Here is a 25,698-nt window from a genome sequence, read left to right on the forward strand (position 1 = left end):
GGAAACCTCGACAAAGCCCTGGATCACATCAAGAATAGAATCAACATCAACACGGCCAATCAAGTAAGGCAGTTTCTACAAAGACTTGTTTGTGCGTTTGAGTAAGAATGCTGTCATAGCTAGTGTCATTGTAACTGTCTGAATTATTGTAATGTTGATATTTGTAAATTAATGTTCCATGCTGTTGGTTGTTTATTTTTATTATATCCCAAGAAGCACCAATATCTGTGGGCTAATATAAGTGGGGACTATTTATGTCAGCTAGTTACACCTTTTGCTAAGACTGATAGACCTGTGAGAATGTCTAATATCAATACTTGATATAATCCTGTTAACATTTAAAAAAGAAATACAATTCAAAAATGTCCTTGAATTCCTTTTTTTTTTCCTTTTGAACTTTCATTATGTGTAAAGGGAAACAGTAATCATCAGTATTTAGAGAGGAGAGTTTGCTCTCAGTTCATACTCAATATTATTCAATTATATATTAAATTATGTTTGGATGTTTTATTTTCCATGGTATCTCAAAATGAAACTTAAATCGATTAATAATTTAATCATAACTAAACATTAATTAAGTCATATTATGAATCAAGATTTGTTCTGGGTTAGTATGGAGCCCCCTGTTACCCCTCCATGGGGAAGTTCATAAGCTGTACTTCAGTTAAAAGCTTACTGATTTTATGACATTGTGCATAGTTATGTCATTTTGTATTCCTTTGAAAAAGAACAAATACAAAAAGTAAGAAACTTGAAGACTTTGGTGCATCACTAAAATCTCAACAGAATGTCTCTACCTGTGTCTGAAAAGGATGTGAAATAGGACCCAAAAAGGAATGAAAAATGCATGACTCATAGACCTCATGATTCTTTGTCTTTGACTAAAGTGGTGTGCATTAATATTTAAGTGCATTCGATTATAGTTCCCTCAATCTTCAGTCCTGCTATCTTATCTCTCACACCTTGTTGCATCATGACCAAACCATGAGTCCTGTATGTGAACATGTGAATGCGTGTGGTAAAGGAAAGAGTAGCACTCCAGTCTCTTGTTGCATTAAGGATCGCTGTGCAATAGGACTTATAATTGATGAAGGGATAAAGTGCTGTAATACGAAGCCGAAACGCTGCCAGTAAAATGGGCATTAAGAATCCCTCAATCTCTGTCGATGCATCCGACACGCACATATCTGCACCAGGGAGGCAGAGAAGATATATGAGATTTGCAGTCATTAAACTACAAGCAGTGTTATATTTTGCACAACTTTGATAATGATTGTAATCCACCAAATAATTCTGAATCACTCAATGGGGACATCTTTGGGGATGTTTAGATCAAAGGGCAACTGTCCTGAGCAGCAGCTGCAGGTTTGATGTTTGGAGTCCAGATACTAGTGGTGGTGATGGTGGCTGATGATCCTGTTGAACCTGATGAATGAAGAAGCTGGTGCGTCTTGAAGACTGGGTGGTGGTGGGACGGTGGTTGTTGTGCAAAACAACAACGTAACAGAACAAGAGGAACGGAGAGGCTTAGACAGCAACAAGATACTAGGCGAACATTAGTGGGTTGCTGTGCTATTAGGCAGAGCAGTGGCCAAATTCAATTAATGGCTTCAGACCATGTTTGTAGAAAATATGTTTAAGCAGGCCTGAGATGTGAATGACAGAATAGCATGAGAAATAACCTTCCTGACAGAACTTATGCTTAGTTATGGATAAAAATATTGTTGTCCATATTAGCCAGTCTTTTTTGTCTATCAGAATCAGGATAGATTTATTTGTCATTGTCAGTGAAAGTATTCGCAAACTTGGACTTCTTTCTCGGTGCAATCATACAGCATGAAGCATAAAATAACGACAAATAATAAAATGCAAAAGTACTGCGCTATGCTATAGGCAGGGTATGCAGTAAAAATAGACCAATTTAAAGAAACAAAACATAGGAATATAAAAATCCACCACAAGTATTTCAACACTATGTGTATAAATATTTGAAAGACTCTCAATCAATGAATAATTATCTCAGCTACTTATCTGCTTGTTTTTAACTCTGTTACTGTAATGTGTATTTTCCAGACCCTGTTTATGAGTCAGAACCAGATCCAATTGCACGTAACCATGCAGCATCATAATTTATCCATGCTCAACTATATATTTATCACTATCTATCACTGCTTTTAATATCATCGTCATGACCAACTTTCAGATGAGGATTTAGGCGCATGGTGAACATGAATAGCTTTTACATGGAGACCGATGAGATGCAGAGACCGATGAGATGCATTGTTAATGACACTGGGAATTCTCGGTTCAATGCTTCCAGTCGAGGACAGGCTGATCACTCTCATTAGCATTTAGAACAAACAGACTCGGAGCCAGTCTGGGTGTCAAGATGGGTGGGCTCTTCACATAGCCCCGTCTCTCACTTGATGAAATTTAAAAAATGATCCATAAAGTGCCTCTGTACCCTAATTGTTTATTTTTTTTAATCAACAAACTATTCCTATGGGAGGTAGGCGGAGACAGTGGCTGACTTTCAGACCTTTGTGGAGGTAGATAAGTTTGGTGGATAAGATCAGTTTCACATGTAGGAATCGGCCGATTGCCGATCCTCCAAACTTAAGGAAATCGTTTAAGAGGAAGAGATGGTATTTTTATGCCACTTATGTCTGTGTAGTCATCCAGGTCGAGGTAAATCACAAAGGCTGGCATGGCTCAGCTCAGGGTCGACTGGCACAGTTCCGATCAATCTGCCAGCCCCCTGTGGGATGCCCCGGTTGCGAGGAAACTCCCAGTGTGGTCAGCACCTGTATCGCTACCGGCAGCACATTGGGTCCGTGCTGTGTTGCGCTCCAAGGCCAGAGCTCTGCGCACAGTTCCGAATAGAATAGAATAGAATAGAATAGAATAGCACTTTATTGTCATTACACACGGTGATGCAATGAAATTAAACAGGCTCTGCTCATCGCAAAAATCAAGTAAAGGTGCGGAGGAGTACCCGCGGGGACCCGAAGCGGCTGATGAGACAGTAAATCCTCCCTGTCTCTGAACACACACTCTCTGTGAATTGCACCATTTGCAGTATCTTCTAATAGTGCCAAGGCAGCCATTGCATCTGTTGTTGTGGGTTATATTCAGTACTTGGAGTTGAACGATGATCAGCAGCAGAAGCCAGACATATTACTATCTGGCTTCTCAGACTGCTGCATTAATAGCACTAATAATAATATTAACAGAATGGATGTGGGCGGCCAAAGCCATAATGATCAAGGCTAAGAAGTGGACAAGGTCAAAGGTAGCCTCAGCATGAATGAAGAGAGATTTCACAGAGAATTATGCATGGATCTATTTATACTTAAGTAATGTGCAAGACCACAATTACAGTCATTCATTTTGTGGACTGGTGTTTATCTTGGTTGCTGTAACTAAAGCTTTGGAAATTCAAATAACCTGTTTAAACTGAAGTTTAGTATTATCCAACAGAGATGTGGTACCAGTATGTTTCCTCCAACTCTAATATCATTAAATCTTTCTGTTCCCTCTCTTAGAACGGTCTCAATGGGTTACACCTGGCCTCTAAAGAAGGTCACGTCAAAATGGTCCTGGAGTTGCTGCATTCTGGCATTGAACTGGAGGCCATCACCAAGGTACTTCTTTTATTCTCTGGGCTCATTAATATAAAATGTGAAACAAAAAGTTAAGAGCCATGTTAGGTGACAGATAACTGCATAATTATAATAAAAATTAGACATTATTAATCATAATAATTCCTTAGCTTTAGTTGTCTGAACTGATTAAGAACCAATATATGCTGTTTCACTAGAGCTTGACTATTGTAAATAAAATTTTAAAAAAAACTATTATTTGAAACCCACACTTAAAAGAGTTGAAAATAATGTTTGTTTTGACATAAAAATCAAATTAAGAAAACCGTTAAAATAGAGCTAAGACATATGAGTCATGAAACCAGACATAATATGACAGTCTACACAGGGATTGAAACAGATACTGATTTTTTTTAAAGTAAAGAAGACAAAAAGCCTGCTGCTGAGAAGGCCTAGCCTAAGAGCCAGTGTAATTCTAGGAACAATTTGAACCTGCTGGCCCAGTGACTAGTTAAAAGCTTTTTGATAACCTTTTTTGAGCATGGGACATGATCATCATGAGGAACAAAAAAAAAACGTATTCAGAATTTGTGATATCTACATGTATGTGCATCTGTTTTATTCTTCTTCTATCCAATTCAGAATATTTATTATCTACCAAGTTGACATCATTTCCCTCTCATGTCCTGTCCTTCTTGTGTGTGTGTGTGTGTGTGACCTCCAGAAAGGGAACACAGCTCTCCATATTGCAGCGCTGGCAGGGCAGGAGAAAGTGGTGGCCCAGCTCGTTCACTACAGTGCCAATGTTAATGCACAGTCACACGTGAGTCATGTGTATGTGACACGCCCGCTAAAGAGTGTCTGTTAGGATGTGTTTAATAAATGGCACATCTTTATGGATTAATACCAGGAATATTGTGGGGTTGTAAGCATGCATGATGTGTTTGTGTACCAACAGAAAGGTTTTAGTCCTCTCTACATGGCAGCGCAAGAGAATCACTTAGAGGTCGTTAAGTTCCTGCTGGAGAATGGAGCCAATCAGAGTCTCCCAACCGAGGTATACACATCTTCAACCTGGCCTTTTGATTTGAGTTTATCTGTCAATAATAATAATCAGTTATAAGTTGAATGATTAACAACATGAGGCAATACAGTATGTGGCTTGTGTTTTTTTTGTGTGTGAAACAAATTAGGACTGAAGTTGTTTTGTAAAATCATCTCATTGTTTATTACCCAATCCTTGCTAAAAAAAATAACAATAAATTATGAATATATTATAAATGTCAAAAAAGTAGTTAACTATAATTGTAACTGGATTATTTTTCCAATATGACAAGAGACCTAATTTATTTGTTTCAGTGTCTATTAAATGTAATTTGAAATTTATAATCTAATCTAAATCTAAATAAATATGTTTTACTTTCAAACCAAAAAACATGATTTTCTGGAATGGCATGCGTTTAGCCTTTCTCCTGCCTAACCTCCCTACCGCCTCTGTTTTGTCTCATCCCTCCATCTCTTCCCTTGGTGTCCGTCTCCATCAGGACGGTTTCACCCCCCTGGCAGTCGCCCTCCAGCAGGGCCATGAAAATGTTGTGGCACTGCTCATCAACTACGGCACTAAGGGCAAGGTCCGCCTCCCGGCGCTGCATATTGCTGCACGAAATGACGACACGCGCACCGCAGCAGTGCTCCTGCAGAACGACCCAAACGCTGATGTACTTAGCAAGGTATATTTATAGTAGTACAATTTGCCAAAGTATAGAGTATTAAAATCAGAGTAATTTTTTTTGTGAATGAAAACTCTTCATAGCAATTTCACAACAAAAAGTCTGTGAAGGAAACAACAAATATTTATACAGGTAGATTCCAGGTTTCCAAGTATACTATACTGTACTGTACTGTGCTGTACTGGAAACACAGCTATGATGATATTAATATATTGTATTTACACTCTCTCACTTTCCCATTATGTCTCTTTCTCTGCAGACTGGTTTCACACCTCTCCATATTGCAGCCCACTATGAAAATATGAGCGTAGCCCAGTTGTTGCTCAACAGAGGAGCCAATGTAAACTTCACCCCCAAGGTCAGTTGATCTCAGCTCAGGCTGCGGATCAAGTATTACATGTTGAGAGAATCTTTTTTTTTTTTTTTTACATATTCTCTATGAATCTGGAATTGTTTTCCTAATTTATTTTTGTCATGTCAAGCTGGCAAATCTTCATAATGATGACCTTCCTACCCTTGCTTGTCTAGAATGGCATCACACCCATACATATTGCCTCCAGGAGAGGCAATATGATGATGGTCAGACTACTGCTGGACAGAGGTGCACAGATCGATGCCAAAACAAAGGTAATTTCCTGTTCAAATCTTTGACAATTGTTCTCTCATCTGTGTTCATCACCTTACCAATATCTGTTTGCCCCAACTGTCTGTAACTTAATGCCGTTTGACACCCTTTCAATCACTGTCCTTGCCTCCCTCTCTCCTCACTCATCTTCCTCTGTAGGATGAACTGACTCCTCTCCACTGCGCTGCCAGGAATGGTCACGTTCGTGTCATTGAGATCCTGTTAGAACACGGTGCTCCCATCCAGGCTAAGACCAAGGTAATGTTTATACCGGTATTGTGAGATGAAGATAATCAAACAAAAAATACAATTCATTTCGCGTAAAAAAGTAGTATTTTTCTCAGGAGTTAATACATCCCCTCTGATTGCCCGCTCTGTGCTATCATGTGCTACACATGGTTTGAGTTATGCACAGGGATTTATTCCGGCGACATGTTTTTCTTACAGAACGGTCTGTCTCCAATCCACATGGCTGCTCAGGGGGATCACATGGACTGTGTCAGGCAGCTACTGCAGTACAATGCTGAGATAGACGATATCACGCTGGATCACTTAACCCCTCTTCATGTAGCAGCCCACTGTGGTCACCATAGAATGGGCAAAGTCCTACTGGACAAGGGGGCGAAAGCCAATGCACGCGCTCTGGTGAGATCATGTTTGGTTCATGCTGTACTTGAGGCAACATTTGAGTGAGTCCTACATCGATTCATTGTATAGATTGTGTGTAATTCATTATACATCTTCGTGTTCTTTTTTATATTATATTATTGTACTTTTCACAACAAATTAATTATAGTTATATGTTCATATGCATTTGATTGAAGATGCACTGAAGCTTACAAAGAAAACAAGTCTTACAATTTTCATGTTTCAATGTGAAGTAATTTGGCAATGCATGACATCATTTTCACTGTAAGGAGACAGCTGTTGTAATGCTAAGATACATTTTAACCTCTGAAGACATGACTTGACTTTGGCTTTAGGACTAGGGGTGCACATATGTGGCCTGACGGAGAACCTTTTTTTCTTTGTGCTTAGAACGGCTTCACACCTCTACATATTGCTTGCAAGAAGAACCACATGCGGTCCATGGACTTGCTGCTCAAGCACTCTGCTTCCCTCGAGGCTGTCACAGAGGTGGGATGATGCGACCACCAGGGGCGTAGTCTGAATGTGAAACGTTTTCTCTCATGTTCCTTCTCTTTTGCACCAGGCATACAAGTATCCTTGTATTTCCGTCTTACTGGCCCAATAGATCAGATTTAGGGGCAAATATGGAATATATGATTCTTCTTATTCTAAACAGTATCTGTGGTTGATGCTCTGTAATAATCCCATTCAAATAAAATGATTCCATGGCCTACATGCTTGTCTACCTATGTAGCTACCTATTTTTCATAACTAATTGGTCTGGTTTGGAGGGAGACCTGAAGAGAAGGGTGAGGTGGATGGATCATTTAAAAATCCAGGGACTCTTGTTGAATGTTTCTAAATGCTTAATAACAGCAATGTTTTATTTTATGAAGTCGAATGTGACTTGATGTCTCTTTGATATGCAGTGCATTGATAGCAATCCTCTGTTCTGTCGGTGTTTGTGTCCAGTCTGGTCTCACTCCTCTTCATGTAGCAGCATTCATGGGTCATCTGAACATCGTGAAGAATCTGCTCCAGAGAGGAGCATCACCCAATGCTTCCAATGTGGTAAGAGACCCGCTATATATTTTTGCAAAACTGAACAGATTTTTTTTTTTCTGTTGTTACTGAAATGATTTTCTGACTTTCTTTTAGTTAACAACACACTGAACAGAATGATTAATTACACACGTGATTGATTTAATAGGTTTATCAAAGGATGGATTATTTTCTGTTGGCAGAGGAAGCCAATATATATTGGAATGCATGAATTGCCTCTAATATGAACATGGTGCATTTAAACTACACTTTTGTACTTGGAAAAAAAAACACACTGGGTCAATGAATAGAAAAGGTAAATGGCGCACTGTGTTGTAATCCTGTGGTTTATCGACACCAGAAAGTGGAGACTCCTCTCCACATGGCCTCCAGAGCAGGACACTGTGAAGTGGCTCAGTTTCTGTTGCAGAATGCAGCACAGGTGGACGCTAAGGCGAAGGTAAACCTACTAACGTCAGCACGACCCTAACGAACTCTTTGAACTGTATGTTTGTGACCATCGCTACCAATCAAAAGTGATTAAGGTCATTAGTGCCTTTTTAATCTGCTGGAAACATTTCAGAGAATGTAAATGACAGCATGCATAGATTTTTGGTGGTTGGCTTATAGTTCTAATAATTCTGTTGCCGTTCTGCTTATGTCCAGGATGACCAGACTCCCCTGCACTGTGCGGCCCGTATGGGTCACAAGGAGCTTGTCAAGTTGCTTCTTGAGCACAAGGCCAATCCTGACTCGGCTACCACTGCTGGCCACACGCCCTTACACATATCTGCACGTGAAGGACATATCCACACCATCAGAATCTTGCTGGATGCTGGGGCACAGCAGACAAAGATGACAAAGGTAGCGCAAAGCTTAAACACTTTCCCCATGTTTCTACTCTAATATTATGGTTGGTTTGGGTCATTATCAACCCCAAAACAGGTAAATAAACCATCCAGTCAATCCTGCGTAGTTCGCGTAGTTCTGTAATCAAGAACAAAAACGTGTCTGGAAGAAATCTTTGTGAATGTGACGTTGCATTGTTAGAACGTGCACAAGATTTGTGTGCACATGCATGCCGCTGCGTGCGTGCACGCAATGAACTTGGTTTAGTTTCCGTTTTCAGAGGCTTTTCTGATAGAGCTGTTTGAGACAGAAAAGAGGGGACGCTGTCCTGCAGCATCTGTTTGCTATTTTGACCAAAGCCTGTCATATATTTGATATAAGTGTCTGGGAACTGCTTTAACTTGTGGAAAAAGAGTTTAATATGGGAGCTTTAAACTTATTTTGTGTGTCTTGTTTTCAACGGACTGTATTATTGACATTAAGTCTGATTGACAAGGCACATTTTCGGACATGGTAATGACGTGAACATTGCTGAGGATGCAGTGACCTCATGAAAATTTACGAGCGTAAAATGTCTGTCTCCTGATCTTTCTTTTATTTTGAGCAGAAAGGCTTCACTCCCCTCCACGTGGCCTCTAAATATGGGAAGGTGGATGTTGCCGAGCTCCTTCTGGAGAGAGGAGCCAACCCTAATGCAGCTGGAAAGGTCAGAAAGTCTGTGCTAGTAGACTTAGCTCCTTGAAGGACACAAAACAATAATCCGCACTTTACAAAGGATTGAGAGGCCAGAAAGACAATTTATCCTGGTATGTGTTTCATATATCTGTGTATGGGTTTGTCTCTCTCTGTGTGTGTGTGTCTGTGTGTGTGTGTGTGTGTGTGTACATTAAACAGAACGGTCTGACACCCCTTCATGTGGCTGTTCATCACAACAACTTGGATGTTGTTAGACTCCTGGTCAGCAAGGGAGGATCTGCACATAGCACTGCCCGAGTAAGATGCTCACATGTGCGTGTCCATGTGCTCATTCAGCCAGGCCAGGGCAACACATTTCACACACACACACACACACACAATACACGTGTCATGTAGAATATTTCACTACAATATTAGTGCTCTGAAACACTCTGATGCCAGCATTTTCAAATTTGAACATGAATTGCATTCAAGAAAGCTAATGCCAGTCTGCATGAGCTTGTTGTTGTTTTCTTTCAGAATGGTTACACTCCTCTGCACATAGCGGCTAAACAGAACCAAATAGAGGTAGCCAGCTGTCTTCTGCAGAACGGAGCAATGTCAAATGCAGAGTCGCTCCAAGGTATCACGCCCCTGCACCTGGCTGCACAGGAGGGGCGGCCCGACATTGTGGCCTTGCTCATTTCTAAACAGGCTAACGTGAATTTGGGAAACAAGGTAAAACTAGAACATCTAAAAATCTACATGTGTAATAATTATTATTATTATTATAGTTTGTTAAATTGATGAACGATCACACTACTATATGCCCAAATACGAATGAAAATGCTGTCCTGAAAGACAAACAAAGCCTGTCCCCTCTGCTCGTAGAACGGATTGACACCGTTGCATCTCGTGGCTCAGGAAGGTCATGTGGGAATCGCCGACACATTGGTCAAACAAGGAGCCTCCATTTATGCTGCCTCACGGGTAAGTTACACCGTCCCCACCGGTACACAAAATAATAGAGTAGGTATTATTAGCTGACTTAAATTAAACTACGACGCTGGAATGTGATGATGAGCTAGAAGTACAGTATATTCTTAAGGCTATCTGGCAAATGTCCTGTCTGCTATGCGTGGGCTCCTGAGTCCCCTATCATAAGCTTTAAATGGGGCGACCCCTTACTGTAACATCTGTGTCATAGTCTGATAATTATATTCATTGGACTTCAACATTCATTCCAGTTTTCATCAGAGTGTATCTTGACTTGTGATTTGCAATCTGAAAGTGTTCATGTATAAAATGAACTTACTTCAGGAGTCAATATTCTTGGATCGAGAGCTGATGGGATTTGTGTTTCTGGTCAGACTGTTTTTTCTGCTGGTTGCAGCTTTGTGATTTCTAAGTTGTCTGTAAGGAGAAATTACTGAAGCCAGGAGCCAACTCTCTGTCTCTTTGTCCCAGATGGGCTACACACCCCTTCACGTGGCCTGTCACTATGGCAACATCAAGATGGTCAAGTTCCTTTTGCAACAGCAGGCCCATGTCAATTGCAAGACAAGAGTAAGCTTCATGAGTCTCATTTGTATAACATGTAGTACTCCAAATAATGGCGTATGGGCTGACAACATGCTGTTTGTCATGCTAACTTGACCATCCTTTCTCTTTTGCCCCAGATGTGTTACACTCCACTGCACCAGGCAGCTCAGCAGGGCCATACTGATATTGTCACCCTGTTGTTGAAACATGGAGCCCAACCCAATGAGCTTACTTCGGTGAGACACCATTCAGAATATCCTGTACTCTTAAAGTCTTCTTCCCAACACTGTACTTTCCATGTGATACTAGACACGGATTTCTCATTTTCTTAAAATAATTATTTTCCTTTAACTGTATTTTTGTCACTGGTATTGAAGTCACAGGGCTCAACTTAAAGGATGCCTTCTTTGGATGATGATAAATCTTCAAACAATTAATATAAAAGTAAATCTTGACTTTGTTTTGAGAGTGTGTGTGTGTGTGTGGGTGTGTGTGTGTGTGCGCACGTTCGGGTTTGTGGGCATTTATTCCTTTTGTGGACAAGCATCTATGTGATTTATTTAGCTGCCAGTTGTGCTCTAATGTAGTTTTAGATAGCTTTATTCGCTTTGTGATTAATGTCTACACTCTCTCAAACAGCTGTCAGATCACCTCCAGACATTATCTGGCAGCATAACAGATGTTGGTTTGATTTCTAATCAGAATTGTAACTCAGTGGAACTATTTCTCCTGTCTCTCTACAGAATGGGACATCTCCCCTGGGAATTGCTAAGCGACTGGGTTACATCTCTGTCATTGATGTGCTGAAGCTGGTTACTGAGGAGGCTGTCTCTGTGGTGAGCAACATGGTTGCATCAATACATGAAGAAGTAGCCTTGACATGCCATGACTCGGATGTCCAATCAGACATTTGTCTCGTTCCTGGTCAGGTTCTTCCATCCCCTGATTGTAAAACATGCGTTCTCTGTTCCTCTCCATCGCTCTCTTCTGCACTTCACAGATCTCTACAGAAAAGCATCGAATGAGTTTTCCAGAGACGGTCGATGAGATTTTGGATGTTTCAGAAGATGAAGGTAGCTTGTCCAATTGTATTATTAGTGCACAGATTTGCTACTAATGTCAGCTCTGATTCATTATTTTGTTTGACGGTGACAGTATGGGAGGTAGCCCGAGTACCAGCATACAAATTATAAATGTATATGACTGTAAGTAACACCCTGTTCCATTTGTTTCATAGGGGTTGCCCAGCTAACCTTAGGTAGGCTGTGTCTGTATTTCGCTTGTCCGGTGCAGCTCGTGAATTTGTGCCTTCATTGCAGTTGCACTTTCTCATTCTTTTCTCATCTCTTTCTCTGTGTCGCACTAATTGTCTTTCTTAATCAGTTCCACTACTGCTGTCAACTTCAGCCCAACTGGCTCTTCCTCGTGTCTTTATCTCCTCTATGTACATGGATCAGCAATGACATTATGACCACCCGCCTAACGTCATTTAGATCCCACTGACCTGGCATGCCAAGGCATGGACTCCACAGTGGTATCTGACATCGAGATGTAAGCGGCAGATTCTGCAAGTCCTGCAAGTTGCAAGGTGGTGCCTCCATAGATCGGACTTGTTTGTCCAGCACATCCCACCGATGCCGGATGGGATTGTGTACATGATACGTATGACATGAAAGTGTGATTCATATCAAAGTAGCATCTACACATGTATGGCATCACCCAATGATTCACACACACACACAGGAAACAAATGTTCACTTGCTACCTAAAATATCCCACCCACTATGATAGAGAGATATATCGGTATAATTCTGTGGTCATAATGTTATGGCTGATCAGTGTATGTGTTCTTTCCTGTTCCTCTTGCTCAGAGATTTATTTAAGGTAATGTCTGTTCTTCATCAGCATGTAGTCACAACATTCTCCTTTTACCAGCAATCAATGCACACCTGTTCATGGACTCAGTATTGACAGATCTCCAGTATTCAAAAGACCTTCCGTCTGTCCATTTTGAAATCGAGTGCTCCAACCAGTGGCTGCCTAATTGTTCAATAAGCAGATTACACACATGCTGGGCTGCAGCTGCAGCTCTCTCCTGTAAACAGAAAACATGTTTGTTTATGCAGTCATCTATCTAATCAGAATATCAATTTAATGCAAGCTTCATTTTTAAGTGTACTTTTGTTCATCTTGTACTTGCTACGTGTGGCTTACTTTCCTCCTTAATGTTTTTGTTCACCCATGCAGCTCGTGCTAATGAATATTTTAATTGTCTTCAAACGGCTCTGTTTGTGAAATGATTCATAATTTACTGTTGTTGTTTTGATCATTATTTCAATATCATTCCTTCGTAATAATAATCAAGCTATTTTCTCCCACACAGAAACAACCATCACCACATGTAATTTCGTCTTTAATGGGCATGCTCACTATAAAATCTGTCACCAGGTGCCTTGAAGTTTTCCATCCATGCAGTGTCCGGAACCTAAAGTGTTGATATTCAGCGTCTTACTTCACGGTGGAGGGACGGGAAAGTTTTTGCTGCAATAACGTAGCCAAGTGACATTTATTTTGATTGAAATGTGAATGTCAACCACAGTCAAATTTATGCGAATCCAACTTATAGATTTTAGTGCGTTATTTTTGTTCAACTGAGTGGAAGAACTGAAGCGTTTGATCAGCATAATTTCGCCCCGTTTCCCTTCAGTCTTGTGCTTTCCTCTCTTGACGCTTTATATGTTTCAGCATCTGTTGTGTCCTCTTTGTTCCTCTTCCATTTTTCTGACCTCTTTTTTTCCAACAGGAGACGAGTTGCTTGGAATGGATGGAGCGCGCTATTTGAAGCTTGACGACTTCAAGGACCAGGACGATGACTTCCTGTCTCCGAAGAAAACCCTGAGAGACTTCGAGGGAGGCATGGGCACCACGTGAGTAACTTTGTTTTGTTTTTTCAATTGTGCACATTTGTTTCTGGTTTGAAAGTTGTGTTGTTTTGATTCAATTCTGAGAATATCGAATAATCAGTGCATTCAAGTGGATTTCAGTAATTGCAGAGAAATAGTCAATTGTTGCCTTACGCTATTCTCCCTTGGTGTCATCTAGGCCCTATTCTCCTGCTATTCCCAGGATCCCTTGTGTGTCTCCAGAGACTGTACTACTGGATCAGGTAAGCTAAACACATTAAATTAAAATGAACTTCAAACACCAGTATTGAAAATTGATCTGCTCACTTTCGAAACCAATTACTTTGGTTTCAGATTTTATGCCCATCTATTCTATTAGGTTGTCTCACTTTACACTCTCTCTCTCTCCTTTTCCTCACCCATCTCTTCTCTTTCACTCCCTGCGCCGTTTCTCTCTCTCTGTTTTACACTGCCTGTTTCCCTTCCCCATCTCTTTCCCCAGCACACCCCTGTCCCCTTACCAAAGGAGTATGATGAAGACTCTCTTATCCCAAGCAGTCCAGCTACAGAGACATCCGACAACGTCAGCCCTGTGGCCAGCCCCATTCACACTGGGTCAGCTGATCAGATATTCCTTTTTGTTGTGTAGTTTGTTTAAAAGAGGCTTTCAGTCACGGAGTTTAGACTCGTAACTAAACTGTTTGGAACGAAGTGGTCTCATGTCGCCGTTAAGAAATCTGTCTTTTGTATCATGTTTTGATTAAATAATAATTATTGTATAATGATCAAAGCTAAGTGAATGAATGAATAGTTGATTTGGTTGATTGATGCATTTAAACCAGTAGAATTAAATCAGTGCATTTCCAGAATAGAAACAAATCAATCTAACCAAAAAGGAGTAGCAATGTGGCAATGTTTATTTTTCATTTATTCTTTTTTTTATTTATTCAATGTAATTGAAGTCCATGCTATTAATGTTTCATAACATTACAGAATATTATTTTATTATGTTTCCATAATGAGTCTGCTTGTCAAACGCAGAAAAAAACAGACATCCTGACAAACACACACCAGAACAAAGCCCACCTGTCCAATGCAGGATCAAACAGCATGTTATTATGTCATCCTTTGGTGGCAGCTCCAGATGTCATGTCCGCCGCTGCCATGTTAAGATAAAAGAGTGAAAAGGACGCACTCCTCGCGAACCCTTTTTATATCTTATTTAAAAGGAGCCGAATGGGACTTTATTTGTTTGTTTTTTTATCACCGTGTCACTGTTTGGTGCTCAGGTTCCTGGTGAGTTTCATGGTGGATGCCCGAGGAGGCTCCATGCGAGGCAGCAGACACCACGGCCTGCGAGTAATCATTCCTCCTCGAACCTGCACTGCCCCGACACGCATCACCTGCCGCCTGGTCAAGCCTCAGAAACTGACCACACCTCCTCCTCTGGTGGAAGGGGAGGGACTCGCAAGCCGCATCATTTCTCTCGGCCCTTCCAGTATGCAGTTCCTCGGGTGAGTCAAACGTTTTTGTTTACTTCTCATGATGTGTAATTTATTTGCTGCAGGTCCCTGAAAATTATATTTAGAGCTCGATGAGTAATATAAGGAAACAAACTTGGGGTACATTTGCGTAACATAAATACTAGATACTGCACTTTGTTTTTAAATGTGTTTTTCTACCGCTTGCAAGTAAAAATGCTGTAAAAGTATAATTAATTAAAACAATGAAGTACCAAAAAATTTAAGAAGCCACAGCACAGGGTGTAAATTAATGACTAAACTAAATTAAATGATTCAACCATTATTGTTGAATCTACCGGTATATATCAGTGGAACACTACAAACAGTGGTCTAAGCAACGTTTATGAAACAGATATTAAAGAGAGGAAAAGTCTTAAATCTGAGCCCAAAGTAGATTTTAACATTTGTCGTCAGGCCTGTGATTGTGGAAATCCCCCATTTTGCCTCACTGGGCCGAGGGGACCGAGAGCTTGTGGTCCTGCGCAGTGAAAATGGCTCGGTCTGGAAGGAACATCGCAATCGCTATGGTGACGAAGTGCTGGAAACTATTCTGAATGGCATGGACGAAGGTCAGTGTAATGATGATGAATGTTTAGAGTTAGACAATGCATGGTTGAAGATGTGTCTTTCCTAATCGTACCCGTGACCCAGGAGCTGATGTCTAATGGCAGCAGCTTACCTGGAGATAGTAAATAAAATAGAAAACAGTATTTACTCTTCACTCTGTCCTGTGTGTAGACTTGGAGAGTTACGATGAGCTGGAGAAGAAGAGAATCCGTCGGATCATCTCCACAGACTTCCCCCTGTACTTCGCCGTGGTGTCCCGGGTTCAGCAGGAGAGCGATCTGATTGGTCCAGAGGGTGGCAGGCTGACCAGTAAGCTCGTGCCCCATACCGAGACAATCTTTCCTGAGACGGCTGTCACCAAGAGAGTGAGGCTGGGACTGCAGGTAAGGACTCAGGACAGACAAAACGGCTCACTCTCTTTCTGTGACAGTGTCTTTGTCTTGGGCATTTTTTTGTGATATTTATGAGTTTGTTTTCCTTCCATAGCTAAGATGTTAAACAGTTACTTTAGACTAGTACAGGATCTTACACTGGTTTAAAGTTCCTTAAAGCTTTAAAAGCTACAATAATTTTCAGGACTGCATAAATCTAAATTTGTAATATCTCCTTCCTCATGACGATGATTTTGTGCTGTGACTCACAAAGCATATTTTGATTTCAACACTTCACCTCATCCCACCTCGAGCAAGTAAGAGACACAAGGACAACTAGAATGTCAATCAGAGATTGCAGACCCTCGCCTCCAAGTGTCCTATCTCGCAATGTTAAAGAATCCTTTTGAAGCGCTGATTAGGCACAGCACTGACGTTACTGAAGGAAACTGCATGCGTTTTGTTTTTGCTTTGTCTTATGTTGCTCTGCTTATTTTCCTTTCATCACTCCTCAGTTTCCTGATTTAAGTTGTGAGCCGCTCTGTCCGAGCTGATGCACGGATCTGAATTGGGTCAGGTGTGAAATATGAATTGGTTGCATGTGTGAGTATGGTTGTGAGTTTGATGTGTCAATCTATTACATCTTTCTGCCTCACACTTATTTACTATCCTTCTAGATTACCTAAGCTTGAGTTTATGTCGTTCTTCTGCTTGAGTTTATCTTCCTCTTTTGTTCCTTTCTTCAACTTCATATCCTTTAAATCGTTTCCTCTGACATCCTCCAATTTAACAACCATTTCCCCCGATGCTTCCACCTCAGGCGCAGCCGATCCCTGACGAGCTTCTGACTCGGCAGCTTGGTAACCAGGCAACCTTCAGCCCAGTGGTTACTATTGAGCCACGGCGACGCAAATTCCACCGTCCGATCGGGCTGCGCATCCCTTTACCGCCGTCCTGGAGGGAAAGTCCCCGTGATGCAGGGGAGGGTGATACCACCAGTTTGCGCCTCCTCTGCAGTGTCATTGGTAAGTTTGATTAACCCCCCCCCAAAAAAAAAACACAAACCTTTTTCTCCAAAGATTTTCTTAATGCACCTTAATGTTTGTTTTGGGTCAGGTGGAACAGCACCAGCCCAGTGGGAGGACATCACTGGAACCACCAAGCTGATGTACGCCCACAAATGTGCCAACTTTACCACCAACGTGTCTGCAAGGTGAGCGCCTGAGGGTGAGGTTTGGGTAATTTTGATAACAAGATTTCAATAATTTTGCCATTTCATTTCAGGAAAAAATGTCATTGTGTTTCATGTTTGGCACCAACCAGTTGCACATTTTACCAACCAGCTTAGCCTCTGCTTGCTGCTTTTGAAATATCCAAAACCACTTTGGTATTACGGATATCATGTGACTCTGTTTGTCAAGAATTTCACTCGTGGATAAAATGAGCTAAAATTCACATAAAGCTATTTAAAACAAATATAGATACCCATAAGTCTGCTGATTGCCTTTAATGCGGTGTCCTCGGACGATCACTCCTGGTGGACGATCGTCTGTGCAAACAGGCAGCCAGCACTTGAATCTAATTGTAAATGCTATAATATAATATTTATATAATCTTAATCAGCTATAAATCAAATGTCAGCATAACAATGCAGTTTCAAACTTTCAGCTACAGCCCTATCAAGACAAATTTATTGCCAGTCCGTTTTGTGTTTCCACTCTCTTGCACACATCTCGATATTAATCAGATTTTTTTAAATCCACAACTCTCACTCCTCTCTTTCCTAATCCAGATTCTGGCTGGCAGACTGTCCCCGCACAGCAGAGGCGGTGACCTTTGCCAACTTGCTCTACCGGGAGCTGATGTCTGTCCCGTACATGGCCAAGTTTGTTATTTTTGCCAAGATGAATGAGGTGCGGGAGGGACGCTTGCGTTGTTACTGTATGACAGACGACAAGATGGACAAAACGCTGGAGCTGCACGAAAACTTCACAGAAGTGGCCCGTAGCCGAGACATTGAGGTCAGCGCAAGGAAAACGAAAACGGGGAATGTTAAAATGTTAAATGCAACAGATCAGAATAATTTGTATAATATAAAATACATTCTGGCTACTCGGATTTAGTAAGACATTCTCTTTGCGTCATTAAAAAAAAAATGCATGATCCTTCATGTCTCGAGCAGCAGTAGGAATTTGTCTTATGATGCCGTTCCCGTTTAACAAGCTCAAACGTTCCTCCTGTTTTTATGATTGATGTTTTCACCCTCATCGTCTGCGTGTCCCTCTGCAGCTGATGGAGGGCATGCCGCTTCACCTGGAATGTTCCGGGAACCTCGTGCCCGTCAGGAAGGCCACCCAGCAGCCTCGCAGCTTTAGCTTCCAGGCCTTCAGAGACAACAGGCTGCCAGTCTCCGTCAAGGTCGGTCTCCATTTGACCGTTTATGTGCCTGCTTCGCGGCCAGTTGCCACATGTTCCACTTGTTCAGTGGTTCTGTGAGTCCGTTGTGTGAAGGATCCTCTCACTGTTCCCCTCCTGGTCACCCACATATTCACACCATGCTTTTTGTGTGTTTGCTTTCAATTATCGCATCTGTCATACAGTTAAAGCTTATTTTAAGGTTAATAAATAATGTAAAGTTCACTCTCCACACCTTCAGTGTGAAGGTATATCAATGAAGATTACTGTTATTGATCATTTGTGATACACTGATAAGTTTCAAGGCAGTCCCTTCTTTTTTGTTACATAATATTGTCGTGAAATGTCAAGTTGTCAAAAGTTGTCCCAGATTTTTAAATCCATCTCTATTTGATTTTGATTAAATCTGCTGTTGTTAAAGGAGTCTCTTTGGTTAAAGATCGTAATAAATGAGTACATCTGTCAGTTGTTTCTTTCTTCTTCTACTTTTGTGCTTCATTGATTTTGTTTAACCATCCTCTTGCTCATACCTGTTTTCATACTGTGCATGCTTTTTCCTTTTTCATGTTGTCTGTCAGTCCAACTGAGGAACTACCTACTTTTCACTATCAGCTATAGATAAATAATGTGATGAAACTTTTGTCATTAGTCAAGCAGCAAACAACTTACCTACCCGTCTCTCTACTCTCTGGGGTAATTGTTTGCATGTCCTCTGACTGCTCCACTGTCTCGGCCTGTCTTCCTATCTTGCGGCCTTGCCTGTCTATATGTGTCTGTCTCACTGTCTCTCTCTCTCTCTCTCACCGTCACTCTGTAACTGTCTGGTCTGACAGACGTCCAGGTAAATGTGAAGGTAAATCTCTCTCTCTCTCTCACCTGCCTGTGGACTGCGTCCAGCCCTGTTCCCCCCCTGCTTTTCGTCCCATGTTATTGCACCACACACTCGTGACATTGTGGAGGGATCTAATACCGTGTTTGATATGTTTTTCCTTCCCTCTCTGTCTCTCTTTCTTATCTTCTGCTCTTTTCTCTCTCTCTTCACTTCCACTTTGTTTACTCTTTTTGAAATATATCCACCCCCTCTCTTCCATTCCTCTGTCTGGGTTGCTTTCCTACATTATCTCTCTCCATCTTTGTCTTCTCTATTTCCTTGTCTTCTCTACCTATAATTCCAATGTTAGGTCAGAGACAGTAACAAGGACGCCACCGGGTTTTTGTCCTTTTTGCGGAAGTGCACCAAATATGAGGACACACAGCATGTGCTGTGTAATCTTAACATAACCATGCCAGCTTGTGTCAAGGTAAGACATTCTTTATCAACTCAACCCAAATAAGAAATCAGTTTCTCTGATGTTGAACTGAGTGCATGTACGCTGACACCTAGTGGCTGGACACGGTATTACGACCTCTCTCCTCAAATGCTCAAGTTTTAGTCGGCAATCATGCTTTGATTTTTATTTTTATTTTCACTTTGTCTAACGTTGTCTTAAATCTCTCTGTGAATATATTTTTAACATCAATAAGTTGTGAAATACAAGCGACAGCTGATCAAATGAAAAACAATTACTGATGGAAATGATTAGGCTAAGGAATTTATACCATAGCTTTACACAGACTTAGTGTTAAACAAATATTTTCCATCTTGATTGATTTTCTTTTTTATTCTTGTAAAAATAAGGCTATTCATCATTTTGACTGATATTTTGACTGATACACTGAAGCTGTTCGGCCGCAGTGTCACCAATTCACATGTGGAACTAAACCTGGATCTGGAAGGAAAATATAAAAAAAAGACATTTAACACTGAGAATGAAGTGGAGTTGGTCATTCCTTTCTCCAGTGAGGCAGCAGAGTGCAGCCTTACAACATGATTTAAACATGATTAATTGTCTTACTGAGACAAATACCAAAAGCACGGAACATAGCCTCTGCAGCCATCCAGTCAGTGATCATCTGTTCTCTCCATGAAATAAAATCCATAATCTGTGATGTTGCTCTGCAGCCAATAATATAATAATGTGTAAATAATATAATAGTATAAGAATCTATGAAAAAATAAAAAATAAAATACTTTTAAATATGCTATATCTCAGTACAAATAAAGTTTTTAAAACCTTTTATAATGACAATTGATAGCAGTGAGAAGAATTGTGGTGGAAATGGACACTTGGAAAGTCTAACCCAGCTTCTAGCTTTGCATCAAAGTGATCTTGAGGCTGTAAGGTCGCATTTCACATGTCCGCAAGATTGCTTTTCAATCAATCAATTAGAAAGATCACTTTCGCTAAAACAAATGAAAGTCCAGACTATTAATACGCTGCATGCACGTTTTGATGACTTTTAATCGTACCAGTTGTTCTACAGAATGAAGAGCGCTAACATCCTCCAGGCCAAACATTGGCCGTTAATAGATTTAAGCGATGCACCAGATACCAATTATATATTTTTAATGATTTTGTATCTGTCCATTCTAAGGTTGTTGGAGGTGAGGAGCGCAGGCGAACCTTGACCCCCCTTGTCCTGAGGGAGCGCTACAGTGCACTGAATGAGGCTGGTCTTGGTGAGTCCTCCAATACCTGAATCCCCCCCCCCCCCCCCCCCCTGATTTATACACAGCTGAGACAGGCCCTGAATGTTGAACTACCTCTTTACCCACAAACCTTCAGTTCACACTCGTGTTATCGTTTCTTTAGCATGAATGGCACAAAGCCTGAGCCTTGTATGCAATGCACTGCACAGTATGCCCAGGTCTTCTTTGTCCCGCAGTTAAAGGAAATCCTATTGAATGTGTCACCGACAGATGAGCAGGAGCCCCCACCCCCCCACAATGACCCAAAATATCTCCAAGGCTCGTGGCATAGTAGCCTTTCCTTTCTTTAGTGCCTGGTAGCTATGATAACAGATTGCGATCGATTTGCATGGCGCTGGTGTCTCCACTGCGATTTCCATTGGCATGGCATCAGCTGCTGTTAGCTTTAGCACTGGGAATGGGCAGGACCTCGCAGTGGAGCTAGACAAATGAGTCCTTGTTTCTGATTGGCCCGCGGTTATTTTAGCTGCTTTAAATGTCGCTGATGGCGGGGAGGAAACTGGTAAAAGGCCTTTTCTGTCTATGAAGTGCACAGCGCTGCTACATTGCACCTCCGTCTCTCTGTAATGGTTACTGAATGCTGCTCTGATAGGTGGGACCTGAATGAACGCCAAATTCTGACCTACCCTGTCTATACGGTGTGCATACACCTCAAAAATGATTTGGATAATCTGGATTATTTCTGGGTATTGCTTATTTCCTTCAACAGAGTGATCCTTTTTTTTCAAGGTAAGTATTGTTAATAATTATAAATGTACATGTTTCACTTTTTCTTAGTGACATTGGAGTCTTTTTCCGTTTTTGTTTAGCCACAGTGAACGCCATAGAGAGGACTGAGGTCAAGATCAGCATCATATCTGAGCAGCTGGGTTTGAGCTGGGCAGGTTAGTCATTTAAATGTGATCGGAGAATCTATCCATGCACGGCAGCTGTGTGTGTTATTTATCTATTGATCCACTGCTAACTTCCATTTGGCAGAGTTGGCGCGTGAGCTTCAGTTCAGCGTGGACGACATCAACAGGATCCGCGTGGAGAATCCAAACTCCCTGCTGGACCAAAGCTCAGCTCTGCTCAACCTGTGGGCCAGCGGAGAAGGCAAACGGGCCAAGAGTGAGTAAGAACACGCCGCTGCCGCTTTTAGACAAGAGCAATTAATGCTCTGCGTGGTGTTTTCCCTCTCAGTGGAGAGCCTTTACACCGCTCTGAAGAACATCGACCGTGCAGACATTGTGACGTCTCTGGAGGGTCAGAATCCACAGCCAGCTCCCGGCTCCTTAGAGGAGGGGGCCTGCCGACTGTGCGACCGCGACTCCACGCTGCTGTCCCCCAGCGTCATCAATGGTAAGACCACACATTAGGGAAACATCAGGGCATACGTAGATTGCTTGCCTTAACATGTTACCGTAAAAGACTGTCCCCATTTAAGACGTTTATGAAAAGGCAAAAACTGTAATTTAACTTTTTTTTTTCCTTCACTTTTATGTTCCTTTGAAACATTTACAAGAAATTCCTGCTCAAGCATAATTCCAAAGAATGAGAATAGTAAAAACTAGGTTGAACTTCTCCATCTTTCTATGCTACAGCTACACGTATTAACTATTATTATTATTTACATGCGTTATTCTTCCTGGATGTATTTACTTGAATGCGTATGCATTGGTCATGGTGGCGGGTGTAGTCAGCGCTACTAAAGAAATCTGAGACTTGATTCACTAGCAGGATATGGGGAGCTGCTTTTCCCATTTACTCTCCTCCCCCGAAAGCCCCCCCTTGCTTGCCTGTGAGTGTGGGTAACAGCCATTCTACCTTGTCTCTGTTGCTCCACAAGAGGTCACGGATACAAGGTCACTGCGCCTAGTGCACAAGCCTCAAGTTATTAGACCTCCGTTTTTCAGGAGGGGTAAGTCGAACATGGGGCTGCATGGTGGTTTGCTTCTCATGATATGTACATGATGATGATGATGATGATGATGATGATGATGATGGATCTCAAATGATGTCTCTCGGGCCTGGGAATGGAATCATTGTCTCGCCACAAACTCCTGGCCTTTTGCAGCATGCACTAACACTGGCTGTGTGCATCCCTCACTGAGGCTCACGTCATTACAGTCTTACTGACGCACCTCACGCCTCATACCGGAGCCCTTAACATGATGAATCTCATTCTTAACCTAATATGAGAGTAACTGACAGGATTTGAAGAGTCCAAACATTCCGATGCTTTACATATAGACGATTCCTGATTGTTCATTTTAGATGGTTTCTTCAGATTACATGGGCTTGTGTGTTTTACACACACACACACACACACACACACACACACAATTGATAGATTTATATATGTCTGGGATGGATACAATAGTCAAAGTGGTACTAGTACACAGATGATAACGTCCTCTTGGCCTTCATACCTGGTTTCTATTCCTCCCTCTGTCTTTCAGTCTTTCAGTCTTTCCCGTTCTTTCCCTGAGAAGAAGACAGAACCTCACCTCTGACTGCGTCTTAAAAATATTATTGCAGTCTTGAACTTTTGTCTTTTGCTCAGGACAATCTCTTTTTGTCCTGACTTCCATCTGTCTCTGTGACATGTCATATCTGCTGGCCAAGCCGCCCTCCTCCTTCTCCCCTCTCCTGCTCTTCTTCCTCACAGCTCTTCCTGTCCGACCTCTGACCTCATATGACCTCATGTTGACCTCTGGGCCGCCACCTCTTCTCTTGTCATCTTATTTTCCTGCGCTCCTCCCTCATTCAGCCCAGGGAGGGCCCCCTCCTCCTCTTCTCGGTCCAGCTCCATGTGTGTTCTACAGTTTGTGCACGCTGCATGCTTTGCTGTTGTCTGCTTGTATGTGTGAGGACGTGTGTGTGTGTGTGTGTGTGTGTTTGTATGTGTATCAGTGTGTTTTTACAGGCTCTGTTTAATACTTTAACTTTGTGTGCATGGCATGCTTTCAATGTAGAACACTGAAAATATTGTTCTATGGTTATATTTCACTTTTCTTTTTAATGCTGTATTAACGAGCAAATGCTTTTTTTGTTTTTATTTACTTGTACAGTAAACGGTGTGTTCTTCAAGGCTCTGCTGTGGCACCTGACGTTTAACACACAATGTTTCCGTGACATGACGGCTTTCATTCATGGGCAAAATAGCTGTAAATTACTCTCAATTTAACATATAATTTTTTTTACTTCATTATTTAAATTTTGATGTTCAAATCTGCATTTAATATTTAATTTAATTATCTATGTTTTGCCCACGTCTGATTTGAAAACTCACTTTTAACATTGATTTCATGCCGACTCCCAGCAGGCATAAATAGCGCTGTGAGATGTGTGTGATTTTAGATCCACACATTTAAAGCCCCCCTGTGAACCCAAACTGTGTGTCATCACCTGTAATTCAATATGTGCAGTACTGTGTATATATGTGTGTGTGTGTGTGTGTGTCTGTGTGCATATGTGTGTCTATATAGTGGTGGTGTGTGCGTAGTGTGCTGTGCAGTGTGTTGTGTTTCTGTTTTTTTCTGTGCTTCACTTACACCCTGTGCCTTTGACACCTTGTGTGTGTTGTGTTTAAATAGCAGGAGTGAAAGGCAAGGCTAGCCCAGACTCATCAAAGTCATTCTAATCCTCATCCTAATCCTAATCCTGATTCATTCTTTCATTTTCACCTGATTCTGGTGCCACCACTCATCCTCTTGGCCTTGTACCATCCCAGAAACAGTCACAAAAACTCGTAGTAGACTATTAGTCACACAGCAAAGAGGTATTTCACCCTTTATTACATGGCTTCATTACTGCTTTGCATTATTATTCTAAAGACGTACTGTGAGATTTAATTTATGGTTGAACAGATGCTGTTTAAAAGCATGAGACAGCGTCTCTATATTATTTCATCCAGTCATGTTTCTCGAATCGATTATGTCATGAATCAAAAATGGAAATTGTTAACAATGGAAAGTCTTGATGTGGTTGGGAAGGACATGAAAGGAAATCCAAGTATTTAAATATGTTATACTGTATTGGGTTAACAGGGTCATTTGTAAAAGCTGTTTGTATATTTAAAGGATTTAGCACTGATTAGACCAAATATATGTTGTATTTATTTGCCAAATATTTGGTTTAACTAAATAAAATGCCAACCAATCAAAAGAGAATGATGCTGTGTGTGAAGGTCCAAAGAAAGCATTTTAATAGAAGAACCTGAATGGCATTACAACTCACAAATAATAAGGTTAAGTTGCCTTGAATTAAAGTTTAAAAATAGTAATTACCATTGAATATATTTAATTTGCTTGTGTACTCTATAGTTTCGCTTCTGTGTGTTTTCATATTTTGCTACTTTGCAACATCTTGGCAATTAAATCAATGTAGAAAAATATTGTTGAAACCAGTGTGCACTTTACTTTATTGCATTCATTGTCCAGCAAAATCTTTTTTATTTTGTTTTGTGGTAGGTGCAGAGTGTGTGTGTGTGTGTGAGAGAGTGAGAGTGGCTGGTGGGGTGACATTTATTTGGATGCTCGGGGTGCTGACACACGATGCATGACTTTGACCTCCAACTCCACGGAGATGCAAGAACGATTTGCATTTTCCTCTGCAGAATCTTCAGGACGCTGCTGAATCCCACTCAGGAAC

At 41.3% G+C, this 25,698-nt stretch overlaps 1 protein-coding gene across 1 annotated transcript in view; it reads left to right on the forward strand.

The window, feature by feature from the left end:
• The window catches only part of LOC137908139 (ankyrin-1-like), a 44,706-nt gene that overhangs the window by 16,531 nt on the left and 2,477 nt on the right, over positions 1–25,698 (forward strand). Inside the window, exons 2-38 of the mRNA XM_068752492.1 lie at positions 1–63; positions 3,546–3,644; positions 4,327–4,425; positions 4,561–4,659; positions 5,147–5,332; positions 5,592–5,690; positions 5,861–5,959; positions 6,117–6,215; positions 6,405–6,602; positions 6,996–7,094; positions 7,560–7,658; positions 7,990–8,088; positions 8,295–8,492; positions 9,085–9,183; positions 9,372–9,470; positions 9,693–9,890; positions 10,044–10,142; positions 10,620–10,718; positions 10,832–10,930; positions 11,438–11,530; positions 11,695–11,767; positions 11,932–11,952; positions 13,498–13,621; positions 13,797–13,860; positions 14,100–14,212; positions 14,887–15,111; positions 15,535–15,689; positions 15,859–16,070; positions 16,879–17,083; positions 17,175–17,271; positions 17,851–18,079; positions 18,348–18,476; positions 19,655–19,774; positions 20,949–21,033; positions 21,873–21,947; positions 22,042–22,173; positions 22,246–22,404. The exon at positions 1–63 is cut by the window's left edge and continues 39 nt beyond it. Coding sequence (XP_068608593.1) covers positions 1–63; positions 3,546–3,644; positions 4,327–4,425; positions 4,561–4,659; positions 5,147–5,332; positions 5,592–5,690; positions 5,861–5,959; positions 6,117–6,215; positions 6,405–6,602; positions 6,996–7,094; positions 7,560–7,658; positions 7,990–8,088; positions 8,295–8,492; positions 9,085–9,183; positions 9,372–9,470; positions 9,693–9,890; positions 10,044–10,142; positions 10,620–10,718; positions 10,832–10,930; positions 11,438–11,530; positions 11,695–11,767; positions 11,932–11,952; positions 13,498–13,621; positions 13,797–13,860; positions 14,100–14,212; positions 14,887–15,111; positions 15,535–15,689; positions 15,859–16,070; positions 16,879–17,083; positions 17,175–17,271; positions 17,851–18,079; positions 18,348–18,476; positions 19,655–19,774; positions 20,949–21,033; positions 21,873–21,947; positions 22,042–22,173; positions 22,246–22,404 — 4,540 coding nt within the window. The remainder of the gene's footprint in view (positions 64–3,545; positions 3,645–4,326; positions 4,426–4,560; positions 4,660–5,146; positions 5,333–5,591; positions 5,691–5,860; positions 5,960–6,116; positions 6,216–6,404; positions 6,603–6,995; positions 7,095–7,559; positions 7,659–7,989; positions 8,089–8,294; positions 8,493–9,084; positions 9,184–9,371; positions 9,471–9,692; positions 9,891–10,043; positions 10,143–10,619; positions 10,719–10,831; positions 10,931–11,437; positions 11,531–11,694; positions 11,768–11,931; positions 11,953–13,497; positions 13,622–13,796; positions 13,861–14,099; positions 14,213–14,886; positions 15,112–15,534; positions 15,690–15,858; positions 16,071–16,878; positions 17,084–17,174; positions 17,272–17,850; positions 18,080–18,347; positions 18,477–19,654; positions 19,775–20,948; positions 21,034–21,872; positions 21,948–22,041; positions 22,174–22,245; positions 22,405–25,698) is intronic.

This window comes from Brachionichthys hirsutus, chromosome 19, assembly GCF_040956055.1.
Source record: "Brachionichthys hirsutus isolate HB-005 chromosome 19, CSIRO-AGI_Bhir_v1, whole genome shotgun sequence".
In the NCBI taxonomy this organism is placed as follows: domain Eukaryota; kingdom Metazoa; phylum Chordata; class Actinopteri; order Lophiiformes; family Brachionichthyidae; genus Brachionichthys; species Brachionichthys hirsutus.